We start from the raw sequence: 13,212 nt of genomic DNA on the forward strand, positions 1-13,212 counted from the left end.
TGTGGAGGAACTGAAGTACAGAGAGTAGGATTGAGTAGTGTCGAAATAATCAAAGTGATTCACTAGAGCATTGTTCACATGTTACTATCTGGCACAGAAGTAGTACAGTGAAAACTAGGAAGCTGATGTTTAAAAAGGAAATTAGGGTTACTAGTGTGTGTGACATACATAGAAGAAAGCCTCCTTATGTGGCTTGGAGAAGTTCCAGCCTACATGTCTAGATCACCATATGAGACTTCCAGTGTCACACCCACTTAAGTGGAATTTCCATTCAGAGGAGATTGGGGGAAATTAATGTGTACACTGGCAGAAGAAAGCCACACCAGGTACCTCTTAATTAACCATGTCTTAATCTTGCATGTTGTAACTGATAATGATGGATGGTCATGCATTTTAATCAAGTGAGCAGTATAGATAAGAGCCAACAAATAGAGCAGTGGAGCCCAGAAGTAAAATAGTCATATTTGATATATAAGAGAAGCTTAAAATTAGTATCTTCAGATATTCAAAAGCAGAAGCAAAGCAAGTGCAGAATGTGCTTAAATAAGTTCAATCTAAGAACAAGAAAGTTCTTAAAAAATTTAAAGAATTTAAAAAGATTGTACAAGTGTGAGAAGATAAATCAGAAGAAATTGTCCCAGATGTACAACATCAAAAACATAGATGGCAAATGATAAATAAGGAAAAATTAGAGGAATAATCCAAGATGTTCAATATCCATATAATAAGACACAGAAATGCAGATGGAAATTATCAAATGCATAATATTTAACAACATTTTCTGTAACTGAAGAATACTAAAGCCTGTTCCCACAAAAATTTCCAGTTTACAGCAGAAATACAGAGGGTTCCAAGAGAGTAGTTTATGTTGCAGGACGAGGGGGTGAAATAGGATGAAAGAAATAATAGACTATCTGCTGAGTTTAAATATATTCCAAAGAGATTTGCTGACTATTGAATTGTTTGGGAATAGATTAGTGCTTGTTGCATAGAAAAATAGTGGTACAAGCATTATAAATTTAGTGAACTTCATGAATATTATGTTTAGTAGCAATGTAAACACGGAATATTTGGGAACAAAAGGGCAACAACCTATTTTTGGAAGGGCTAGAAGGAAGTATGGGGGAGTGAGGTAAGAAAATAATAGAAAGTATTTAAGAGTAAGAAATTATTAAAGGGCAGTGTGTGATGTTATTTAAAATATAAAGGAACTAGCTAAAAGAATTTGAAGTGGTCAGGGTTAACTATTTTTGTTTTGTTTTGTTTTAGACATTTTACCTACAATGGAACAAGAATCATGTTGGCAACACACTTTTACTAACAATTTTGTATAGTAGAGATCAGTGGTGCAATTATGTATCCCAGAAGACTCAAGAGCAAATGGCTTAAATAACATGGAAATTTATTGATGCCTCAAATGGAAAAGTCCAGGCACAAGTTTTTAAACACACTTGATCCAGGGGCTCAAACGAAGTGTCCACCATGCTTTCTCAGTTCTGCTCGTTTTCCTCTTTTCCTGAGCCATTCTCAGGCTTCACATGGTGATGAAAATGTTCTCTTTCAAAGAACTTCTTTCCATAGAAATCCATGAAATTACTCTCCTTGAAACAATTTGAGTCGCATATCCACCCTTGAACCAATCAATCAGTGTAACCAAGCATTTCTTCCTCCACACCTACAAGTTCCCCAGTTTGGGGATTCTTTGTCCTTTCATTTCTTCTTACACACCTGGATAGTTCTTTTCTGAGCTTGTCTCTTTCTTGTTATATTTTTGCCAAACACAGCTAACAATAGTCAATAGATGCTATTAACTATTTTTTAACCTCTTCCACTAAAGCTACATGTTTATTATTTATATTTTCTAACTTTTTAGTTTTTTCAAGAACCTTCTCACCAACCGAATCGTAATAGCTTGACAGACCAAAAATAGTTTATTCATGACCCATACCACTTGTCCACTGTAGGTCAGGAAAGGGACTCTTCTGATTCTAGGTCCCAAGTTGAAGAAGCAATCCAATCACTATTTTAAATGTTGGCAGGCACTGTGCAAAGGGAATAGGAGCTTTAGCAGGTCTGACACCAAAATGCTCTAACCTGGAAGTATCATGTGCAGTATCTCAACTTACTGTTCAAAACTATTCATTTGATTCCATCAATCACAAGGAGGTCAGAAAGTGCAATTCTACCATGGACCTAGAAGCTAGGAGAACTGAAATTATTTGTCTAGCAATACAAGTGACTACCACATTGTCTTTCAGGACATCATATAGTTAATAGGTTGCTAAAATTCTGTCAACCCGGTTGATCTCTTATCTTTAGAGCATTTCTCTAGAACCTATGTTCATGAATAAGGAGAGCCCTGCTCTGATAATGCACCAGAGTGTCTGTATTTATTTTCCATGCACCATATGCATTTATACTTAGTTTGGTCCACAGTGATACATTTTTAAGTTTGATATTTGAGTTTTCCATTAAAAATAAATGCTATTGCAAGCAATCTTTTGAGAGTTAAAATTTAGAGTTTAAGCTGTTAACATGTCATTGATAACAATTTGTGTTTAGGTCTCTTTGTTTGCTCTGGAGCTTATGTACTCACCAGAGGATCCTTGGCTGCCTCTCGAACTTTGCATGCTCAACTGTTGGATAATGTGCTGCATCTCCCACTCCAGTTCTTTGAAACCAATCCCATAGGCCAGATCATCAATCGGTTCACCAAGGTAAGTAAGCCATACCTTATTAAATAGCATACGTATAAATGATCCACATTTAGTACCTTATTATCTCATTTGTAAAAAATATCATTCTAAAAACATGAGATTACGTTTAGGGTAGATTTCATTGTTATTTTTATTTCTAATTCTTGGGACATTTATAATTGATGTATAGCAGAGTCACATCTTACACACATGCTTAAAATAACCCTTAAAAATTGCTGAAAGAATCCAAGAAGTACATGTGCTCTGGTGTCTACAACTCCAATTCTTATACACATTTAGTTTGAGAAAGTGGTTCAGGCTGAGGAGGGAAAAAATGTAAGTCTATATTGACATATCCAGATTTTAAGCATTCTGCCTTTAAAAAAACTATCAACTCACTAATGGCAAATGGGGGATGGGTAGAGGTTCCCAGAGTGTCTCTGCTAACATATAGGGTTTTACCCATTGTGTTTACTACTAAGTACTTATAATTGTACTGTCCAATAAAATGTAAAGCAAGCCACAGTGGTAATTTAAAATTTTCGAGTAGCCACAATATAAAAGTAAAAAGAAACAGTTGAAGTAATTATTTATAATAATATATTTTAACAGAAAATATCTGAAACATTACTTTAAAGTATAATCAATGTAAAATTATTGATTGAATATTTTATTTTTTTCCTACAAAGTCTTCAAAATCTGGTTTGTGTAATAGACTTCTGTTAGATCTCAGTTTGCAGCAGCCATGTTTCAAGTGCTCAATAGCCATATATTGCTAGTGGCTTCTGTATTAGACAGTCATAGCCATGACCTTAAAATATGGCAATATATTTTTGTGTATATGAAAATCATTTGGGGTGGTATGGGGAAAAATGAGGATAAAACATCAAAATATAAATGAAAATACCTAACATAATCAATTCTTGATGGAATATTAAATCTTGCTTAATCATACCAATGTCACACTGATCTTTGAAAGTTTATAGAAGAACTTGATCACCAGTGTTCTTTGTCTCCCAGTGGACATATCTCTATGACCCTACTAAACAACTCTGATTATTATACAGTAACATGACAAATGATTGGGTCTTGAACAGATGAGAATATGAGAAGGTGTATTTTAAAGACAGGCAGGAAGTTGCATATGAATATGATGCTCTTACACTATTTGGTATGTGAGATAATCAGGGAAGTCCCAAAGCAAGGCTGAGAATAAATAAAATTCTATCTCCATTCTTTATCAGTTTTGTCCTAAACTGAATAGTCCATCCCTTCAAGGTTGAGTGCCTTCCTATTCCCTGGGATCTCTTAGGTCGTACCTTATACCACAAACATAGCTTTAAGTTACATGTGAACTGATGCATGACCTTCCCATGTCGTTTTCTCAGTCCCATTGTCCACCTTTATCTTTCAGTTTTTAATTTTGTAAATGAAGATTATTTTGTTTTCCTGTTTCTTCTGATATTGGCAGGATCCAGCTATCCAAGAAGGTCACTGGACATGTTCTCAGTGGATAAGAATGGCCCAGGAGTGTTTTACAGTTTTTAGGTAGTGAATAATGGTAGACCAATGCCCCTGAATACCCAACTACCGGGGTTTGGACTCTTTTTTTTTTAACAGAGTCTGATTTCAGTCATATAAATTAAGTGCCATGTAGTTGTCATTGGGAAGTACAAATTGCTTGACCATAGACATATTGGTACTAGAACACCCTCTTAATTGTTACAGCTGAAAAATACATGGGGGTGGGCTGGGGAGGGCAAAGATCATATATTGAATAGTTAGATATTTAATAATCAGATTGTCACATCTGGGTAAATGTTTCTATTTTTACATTGAATGATATATGTCTTCTTCCCCTCATGTTAAACCATGAAAAGTTAAAAATAAAGTGACTCGATATCAAATTTTTCAGGACATGTTTATAATTGATATGCGTTTCCATTACTACTTACGGACCTGGATGAATTGTACGCTGGATGTTATTGGAACAGTTTTGGTCATTGTGGGAGCTTTACCACTCTTCATTCTGGGAATTATTCCTTTGGTTTTCCTCTATTTCACTATACAAGTAAGTACATGGATTTTTATGTGTATTAATAACTTATAAGTTCACAGTCAAATATAGTTTCAGACCCACTTAGACGGCCTATTAGTTAAGGGTCTCTAAGGAGCAGACATCAAGAAAGGATTAGATGTACTAGAGAATTGCTGGGGGAAATGCCTGTAAAAGATAAAGGAGAGGGAGCAGGAGAAGGCTGGGTGAGCCCTTAGACAGTGAGGCAGGTCTGCTCCCTTAGAGGGAGAAGGAAGAGGATTGGGTAGGAAGAGTCTTGGACTGCAGAATGGTTCCATAAGAGGTTTGGTTGAATGAATGGGAAGTCCACAACAAACACTGCCCATTGGATGCTCCCATGTGACCCCTGAAGGGGCCTGTTTTAGCACCCCTGCCATGCTCAGTCTTTGCCTGGGAGCCACCTGTGGGAAAAATGGCCTTCATTCTACTATAGTAGTGGATTTAGAGGGGCAGTGGCTGGGCTGTCAGTCAGCTATGGGCCCTGCAACAGGAGAACTGAGTTGTGCATTTTTATGGCCACCATAAAACCTAGGTGTTGTTTACATTTTAGCAGAAAGTTAATTTGCCTGAAGATCCAAGAGAGAAGCACATATTGCCTTTTGCCCTGTTATCCCTGCTATCAACAAACTATTGCTGGAAGAACTAAACAGATCTCTCATGATATGTATATATCCTTATATTCCAATTAAAATGTGGTCAACCAATTTGAATTCCAAAAGTATATCACTGTGAGGCTATAGTGTAAAAACAAAATTTCTTAACACATATTTAAATTAAATATAAAAGTTTTTTGAGGCTCTTTATACAAAAGGATGCAGTTCTTGTAGTTTAATGTTTTCTCAACCTCAGTTTTCAAATTCATATTGGAGTTTAATTTGTCCAACCAGCATGTTAATCATTTGCTCATTTCTACACCTGTACTATCATATTCCTCCTACTTCCTATGTCGTCCCTCTTCTCTGCCTGTCTGGATCTTACTTACCTTTCATGTCTAGGTTATATTCTACTTTCTGTGTGAAGCATTCTCTACCAAAGTAGGGCAAAGAGATATGACTCATGTAGGTATTATGGATTTATTATACTGCTAGTATTATAGGCTGTTTTTTTTGTGGTTCTTGTTGTCATTTTATTTATTTATTTACTTATTTAATTAATTTATTTATTTATTAGACCAAAAATTGTCTCCTCAATGTGATTGTAAGTCCTCTGGGGCAGACACTATGTCTTATAGTTAGGAAAAAAAAAAAAATCAAGAAATTGAGGAATGGTGTTGAGGATCAATTGTGTCTGCTTAGAAAAACAAAAACAACAAAACATGTCACAAGTGATAGTCTTGTGGTTGGTGTACTATAACAGGGTGTCTAGGAGTGGAAAAGAGTCTAGAAACCATGTCTTGCTAGGGGGAACTTTATAGGGTGAGCCCTGAATGAAGATTCAGGAGCCTCAAATTACTTTCCTGACTCCTGTGTCTGGTATATCACTTCCTTTTTCAGGCTTCATTTCTTTCCCCTGTAAAATAAGAGGTTTGCTTTAGGTCAGTGCTACTCAAAGTGTGGTCCCTGGACCCATGGGCCTATAGAATCAGAATCTCTTTTAAAAAAAATCACATTTTACAACCAAAATATATGCAATTTTTATTTGTTAATCATACCCTAATAGAGCAGGGGGAAATAAAGAACTTCTCACAGAAGTCTGTGTTTTTAAAATCCTTCTGGTAATTTTTACTGAAGTATGAGAAGCACTGATCTAAATCAAAGGTTCTTAAGCTCAATGCTCTGGACAGTTTCTTGGAAGGACCCCAGGGCTTCTACAATTCATTGAACTTTTATGAAACTACCTTTGAGACAATCTCTTAAGTCCCCTTGCAGGCTCAGAATGCCGTAATCGTTTGTATTCTCTAGAGCACTTAGCATAGAGCAGAGCTTGTAAACTGTAAGCTGACAGGCCACATGTAGCTTCAGACATGTTTTAGCTTAGCTTGCTCAATGTTTTTACCAAAATGAAGACATTTTTAAAATTAGGAATTTTACATAAAATTCCAGATCTGAAGATTTTCATGAAAAAAAAATTGCAAGATGTAGCAAACTCTTTATTTTCATTTCCAGTTAGTAGCAATTACGTGGGGCTGATGAAGGATGGTCCAGTTAACTCAGGGCACATTCCCTCCAGCTCTCCAGTCTCCACCCATCGCAGCTGTCCTCAGTCCAAGTCAGAGGGGAAGTAGTCAATTCTAACTGTGGCCACGTTGGTTTTTTTGGTAGAAAAAAATAAAGAAAAATTTTTCCATAATTATATTTAGGTACAAAAATATTATTGTTTGTACATTTGGTTGGCTTCCTTCATTTAATGGGTTAACCACCTGGCCACACTTCCAACATGTAACATAGAGCTTTTTCCACAGTAGGTACTCAATAATGGGTGTTTGAGAGCATTATCAAAGTGAAATTTTGCCCAATTATGTTCTAGTTGTGCTCTCCAGAATTTGGGATTTTTACTGTTACAAAGGTGCATTCGTTTCCTGGGGCTCCTGTAACAAACTTGGTGGCTTAAAACAACAGAAACTTTATTCTCTCACATTTCTGGAGGCCAAAAGTCCAAAATCCAGGAGTAGGCAGGGTTGGCTTCTTCTGGAGGCTCTGAGGGAGCATCTGTTGCATGCTTCTCTCCTAGCTTCTGGTGGCTGTCAGAGACCCCTGGCATTTTCCTTGACTCCTAGGTCCATCACTCCAGTCTCATCTTCACACGGCTTTCTCCCTGTGTCTGTGTCTTCTCCTTTTCTATTTTTTATAATGACACTCAGATTGTATTTAGGGTCCACCCTAAATCCAGGATGATCTCATCTCAAGAACCTTAATGACATCTGCAAAGATCCTATTTCCAAATAAGGTCACATTCACAGGTACTGGAGGTTAGAACTTGAACTTAACTTTTGGGGGCTGCTCTTTAGTTACACAAGTATCCACTACACAAGTATCTTGCCATTTTCAAACTATTGAAGCAATTTTGGCTACATCTTCCCAACCGCCTCTTTCTGTTTTCCTGTTAGAGATACTACGTGGCAAGCTCTCGGCAGATTCGGCGGTTGGCAGGAGCATCTCGCTCTCCTGTCCTTTCCCACTTTAGCGAGACTCTACTTGGGGTGTCCACTATCAGGGCATTTGGACATGAACAGAGGTTCATCCAGCAAAACAAAGAGGTGGTGAATGAGAATTTGGTCTGTTTCTACAACAATGTGATTTCGAACAGGTAAGTCATATCCACATACCCAGTTCAGGACTAGTCTCTTCTTGGATATTTTGTTCACTAACTTCTAAACAGAAAGTGTTTTTAATGATATTTCATCAAAAATATTAAAGCCTTAAATATTTCTAGTAATTAATATACATTTAAATTAAAGTGTATCTATTTACGTCCGTATGAATAGTACATGCTACTTTACGTGAAAATAAGGTCCCACGTTTTTTGAAGGTTATACAGGATGCTATTAGAATTAGTAAAGATGTGACTCTTTGTTATATTTTATATTTGTAGAATGGATTTTCTTTGCAAGCAATAATCTATAATATTTTGAATTTGAAGCTATACATTTCACATAGAGGAGAAAAAATAAAACATTAAATAGTAGTTGGGTACATGTTAACTTTTAGTGACTAATTTTATCATATAAAAAACGTGTATGTAATCAGAAAGGTAAGTGATTTTCCAATGGGATTTTAAGATAAATGCATCATTTCAGCTGATGTTCTTTCCTTTTGATTTTTAATTCTGATTAAGTTTTAAAGCAACGTTCTGCAAAAGTAAAGTGTATTTTTATGCAGAGAAATCCTTTACTCTATCATCACTGCAAAAATCCTGTTTGATTGAGTTCTGAGTAAGTGTGAAAAAAGAGAACGCAGCTATTGATGTTTACTTCTTCATTTTTCAGAGGAGAGTTCATACTAAGTGCACCAAAACTTCTGCATCTCAGTTCAGGAATATTTTCCATTATTACAGGTGGCTGTCTGTTAGACTTGAATTTCTTGGCAATTTAATGGTGTTCTTCGCTTCACTGCTTGCTGTGCTGGCTGGCAATTCTATGGATTCAGCAATAGTTGGTTTGTCCATATCCTATGCCCTAAATGTAAGTAATAGTGATTTTGTGGTATATGATATGTTTATAATCCAATTAATTAAGCTCTCTTCTCCTTTTCCTGTCTGAATTATAGATTGTATTAACTAAGTAATGAGAGACAAATCTGGATTACCCTGGAGGCTCATTTCTTTCTTTTGCTACTAGCAAAAGAGCTAGCTCAGTATTTCTAAGTTAGCTCACAGGGAAAACAGGCTGATACCCAAGGCTCGGTGCTAGAGGATCCAGGAAACTCCTGCTGTTGCATCATTACCCAGAAGTTTCCTGTTCTCCTATCCTTATAGAGTTATAAAGTATAACAGGAATAGGGCCCCTCTCTACCGTGGCCTGTTCATCCAGTTTGCGCAAACTAAGCAGAGAGATAATGCAAGCTCTGCTTCTTCTCTGCTTGTAATTATTTTCCTAAACCCTATTTTATATGATACTGCAAAGTGCTAGTGGTATGACTGTGTGCAAGTCCCCTTAGTAAAATAGAAAATGTATCAAACTGCTTAATTTAATTCCATATTATTTAAGAGATGGGTCTACATGATTTGGATACATGCCCTTAGTCCCTTATCTAAAAGCCTCAAGTCAGTTGCATTTCAGAATTCAGAACTTAGGCTTCTATAAAGGAAATATAATACATTTAACACACACACACACACACATATATATATATATATACACACACACACACACACACAGATAAATATATACATATGTATGTATGTATGTATGTATATATGCAGGGCCTGGGGCAGAAGTCTGTAATCAAACTATTTGTTCTGCAGTGAAATATGTGAATGTACATCCTAAGTGGGTTAAATCAACACTTTAAGGAGACCCACATCAGTTCAGTCAGGTCGGCCATCAAATGGTTTAGCACCAAACTCAAGAAAAATCTGAATCGTGAGAGTTTTGTGACTTTCAGAACTAGATTTGAAGTTATAACCTTGGGGAACTTATATTTAGGGGTAAGGTACGTGAGAAGAAAGTAGAGTTTGGGGAAAAAAAGGAGACAGGAGTAGTCAGAAAATTCCTTCTAATGGAAGCTGGTAAAGAATGCCAATGGTAACATTGTGTACAGATTTTTTCCTCACTTAGGATGTACATTTCTTAAGGCATATCCCATCAATCTTGGTATTCATCATTTCTTACACCAAGTATGGTCTCCTTTAGTATATGTTGAACTATATTCATTCCATCTTCTGACAAATAACCATTGTTTATGATATTAATGAATTTAACAAAATTAAAGAAGCATATATGTGTGTCTAAGAATAAATATGCTTACTTCTAAAGTTGTTAAATAATTCTGAGATAAAATATATGAAAATTCTGAAAAATGAAGCTTTATAAAGTATTATTAATAGTATGTAAAAGACTGATGCTCATTCATTAAGCTCTTGGTTTTTTACCTCCAGATTACTCAGTCTCTCAATTTTTGGGTAAGGAAAGCATGTGAAATTGAAACCAATGCAGTTTCCATTGAAAGAGTTTGTGAATATGAAAATATGGATAAAGAGGTAAGCACTCCTAAATAACTAATAAATGGATGCAGAATTAAGGTATTGTAATACACCTCGAATTGACATCTTAAAAATCAATTTTGAACAAAACCTGCATTTCCAAATTTATGCTGTAATATTTTGCATTTTGACAAAATTAAAATTCAATCTATTGTAAAATACAACATTATTTTATATAATCACTAAAGTAGAAAGAAAGCACTGCTAATTAAATTAGGACTGTTCATAAATTATAAGATATCCCATTTCAGTATTGTTATAAAAATGAAATATGAGCACCTGTATTAAGAGGCACAGTGATCTGTCCCCAACCAATGTAAAGTAAAATATGCAGCCTATGATTATAACTTTGTAAAAATTTTACATTGAGAAAAGTGTCTTAATGCAGTCACCTCATAATTATTTACTGTCTGATTGTCCAATTTTAAAATTAACTACGCCTTTACTGCTTATACCTTCTGTCCCATTTACTCATCATTAACATCTCTGTGAATGGGAAGGAGAAGGAGAATAAATCAGTCTGCTTTGTTCCCTTTAATTAGCTATAATTTGGGAGAGAGAAGAATTAGACTCTAGACAGAGTATAATGTTTGCATTATCTACATATTTTACTAATCTAGGGTACTTCTGTCTCCCAGTTCCGTGAACTAACAGGGCACATGATAAAGGGTATATGTTGAATTTCTGTATCTTCTTCAATCCATTTATAAAGGTATCTAAATCTTCGTGAAACTTTCCTCTTTTGCTCATAACTCTGAGGAAGAAGTGTTCCTCCTCCAAATAAAAACCTACAAATTTCCAGTTGTATTTTGGAAACATCTCTTCATATCTTTTCTCAGACCTTATTCCATTAACCACCTTCTCTAATTCCTAATTTCAGCAACCCAACCCCTTTACTCCTTTCAGCCTATAAATATACTAAAATATTTTCTGCATACTCCAACTCCTACCTAAACTTTGAATCTTCCTCTAGATTCTTCCCTGGGTCTTACCTTCCTTTTTCGTACACATTTCACGAAAGATTAGTCTACCTTCACAATCACAATTACAGTTACCAATATTTAGTTTGTTCAGCTTATTGCCATGTAATGACTAATATAAAAATTGTATCATTTTCTATATTTTCTAAATCTTTTGCTATTAATATATGTTTTTTTTCATTTTGAAAAAAGGACAATAAAATGTGTGTGTGCACACACAAGCACACACACATTTAAAAAAAAATCATCTTTATGTAATTTGATGCAAGTTGTAACAGACACCATTGCAAAAACTCTTGATGTGGAAAGAAGTAAATGTGTCCAAATGACCCCTATTTACTCCTCTATAGCCCCATTTCTCTGCTCCTCTTTACAGCAGAATTCTTGGGAATGGTTCCTGTACTTGCTCTCTCTAATTCCTCTTCTCTCATTCTTTTCTGGACCCTCTTTCACACAGGCTTTAAATCCTACCACTTCACTGAGCCTGCCCTAGTCAAGATCACCAATGGTAGCCTCTCAGTCTTCACTTTACCTGGCCTATCATTTGACACTTGTGATCACTCCCTCTCATGAAAACACTTCACCTCACTGGCGGGGCACCACACTCTTCTGCGTGTTCGTCTACCTCCTGCTATTCCTCCAGTGTTCCAGAGCCAGGCCTCAGTCTCAGGTCCTCAGCATATGTAGTTAGTCTCCTTTACCTGGAAAGGGTTTCCTCTGACATCCACGTGATTTGTTTCTTGACCGTGTCCAGTCAAGCCTTTTCTAACCACCCTGCTTAAAATTACACCAACCCTGCCTATTTCCTGACTTCCAAAGCTTTATCATCAACTAACATTCTGCATAGGCTATATGGTGCTTTTTGTCTCTCCTCACCAGCATGCATGCTCCCTAAGGGCAAGAATTATTTGTTTTTCTCACTGCTAAATCACCAACAACCAAAGCATTAACTGGCACAGTAAACACTCAGTATTTGGGAAATGAATAAATGACAAACTGTCCTCCTCTCAGCTAAAATTTCAGGTTACCTTCAGTTCCTTTATAAGGTTTTAGATTTTTCTTAGTAACTTAATAGAAGATGGAAAGCCTCTTTATGTGTAAAAATTTATTTCTAAGATTTTGGTATTTTTTAAAAGTGTTTTCAGAAAAATCATAATGTTTACAAATGTCTTTCATCATTTTTGTTTTATCACTTTTGTTTTATTTTTATTGGGGGAGATATTTTTATTGTAATTATAGTTTAAAAAATATTTCTTTGTTTTAAGGCACCCTGGATAATGTCTAAAAGGCCTCCATCACAATGGCCCAATAAAGGGATAGTGGAATTTGTTAATTATCAGGCTCGATACCGAGATGATCTTGGTTTAGCATTACAAGATATCACTTTCCAGACTCATGGGGAAGAGAAGGTACCATATATATTTCATAAGTCTCACTTTACCTTTCATCTGAATATATTTATTGTTAAGGCCAAAGTATACTGTGATATTGAATATAAGATGGTCATTTGTTCAAATTTCATATAAAAGTAATAAAGACATGTGGTTGGTTTGTACAGAATAAGTTTTTCCTCTATCAACAAAAATATATATTTTAAGCTGTTCATAATCTGTTGTGAAACATGATTTTACTATTTTTTAGCTTTATTGAGGTAAAATTAACAAATAAAAATTGTATTTTTTAGGGTGTACAGTGTGATAGTTTGATATACATGTATTGTGAAATGATTACCATAACCTTAAGAACACTTAAGATCTACTCTCTTAGCAAATTTCAGTATCGTTAATTATAGTCACCATGCTGTGCATTAGATACCTAG

The 13,212-nt window shown here is 35.5% G+C and overlaps 1 protein-coding gene across 1 annotated transcript in view; it reads left to right on the top strand.

The window, feature by feature from the left end:
• Positions 1 to 13,212, top strand: part of LOC137766010 (multidrug resistance-associated protein 1-like) — an 81,629-nt gene that overhangs the window by 63,008 nt on the left and 5,409 nt on the right. Inside the window, exons 19-24 of the mRNA XM_068545717.1 lie at positions 2,563 to 2,717; positions 4,612 to 4,767; positions 7,820 to 8,019; positions 8,767 to 8,893; positions 10,309 to 10,410; positions 12,659 to 12,802. Coding sequence (XP_068401818.1) covers positions 2,563 to 2,717; positions 4,612 to 4,767; positions 7,820 to 8,019; positions 8,767 to 8,893; positions 10,309 to 10,410; positions 12,659 to 12,802 — 884 coding nt within the window. The remainder of the gene's footprint in view (positions 1 to 2,562; positions 2,718 to 4,611; positions 4,768 to 7,819; positions 8,020 to 8,766; positions 8,894 to 10,308; positions 10,411 to 12,658; positions 12,803 to 13,212) is intronic.

The sequence above is a fragment of the Eschrichtius robustus genome, chromosome 6 (genome assembly GCF_028021215.1).
Source record: "Eschrichtius robustus isolate mEscRob2 chromosome 6, mEscRob2.pri, whole genome shotgun sequence".
NCBI classification, from domain to species: Eukaryota; Metazoa; Chordata; class Mammalia; order Artiodactyla; family Eschrichtiidae; genus Eschrichtius; species Eschrichtius robustus.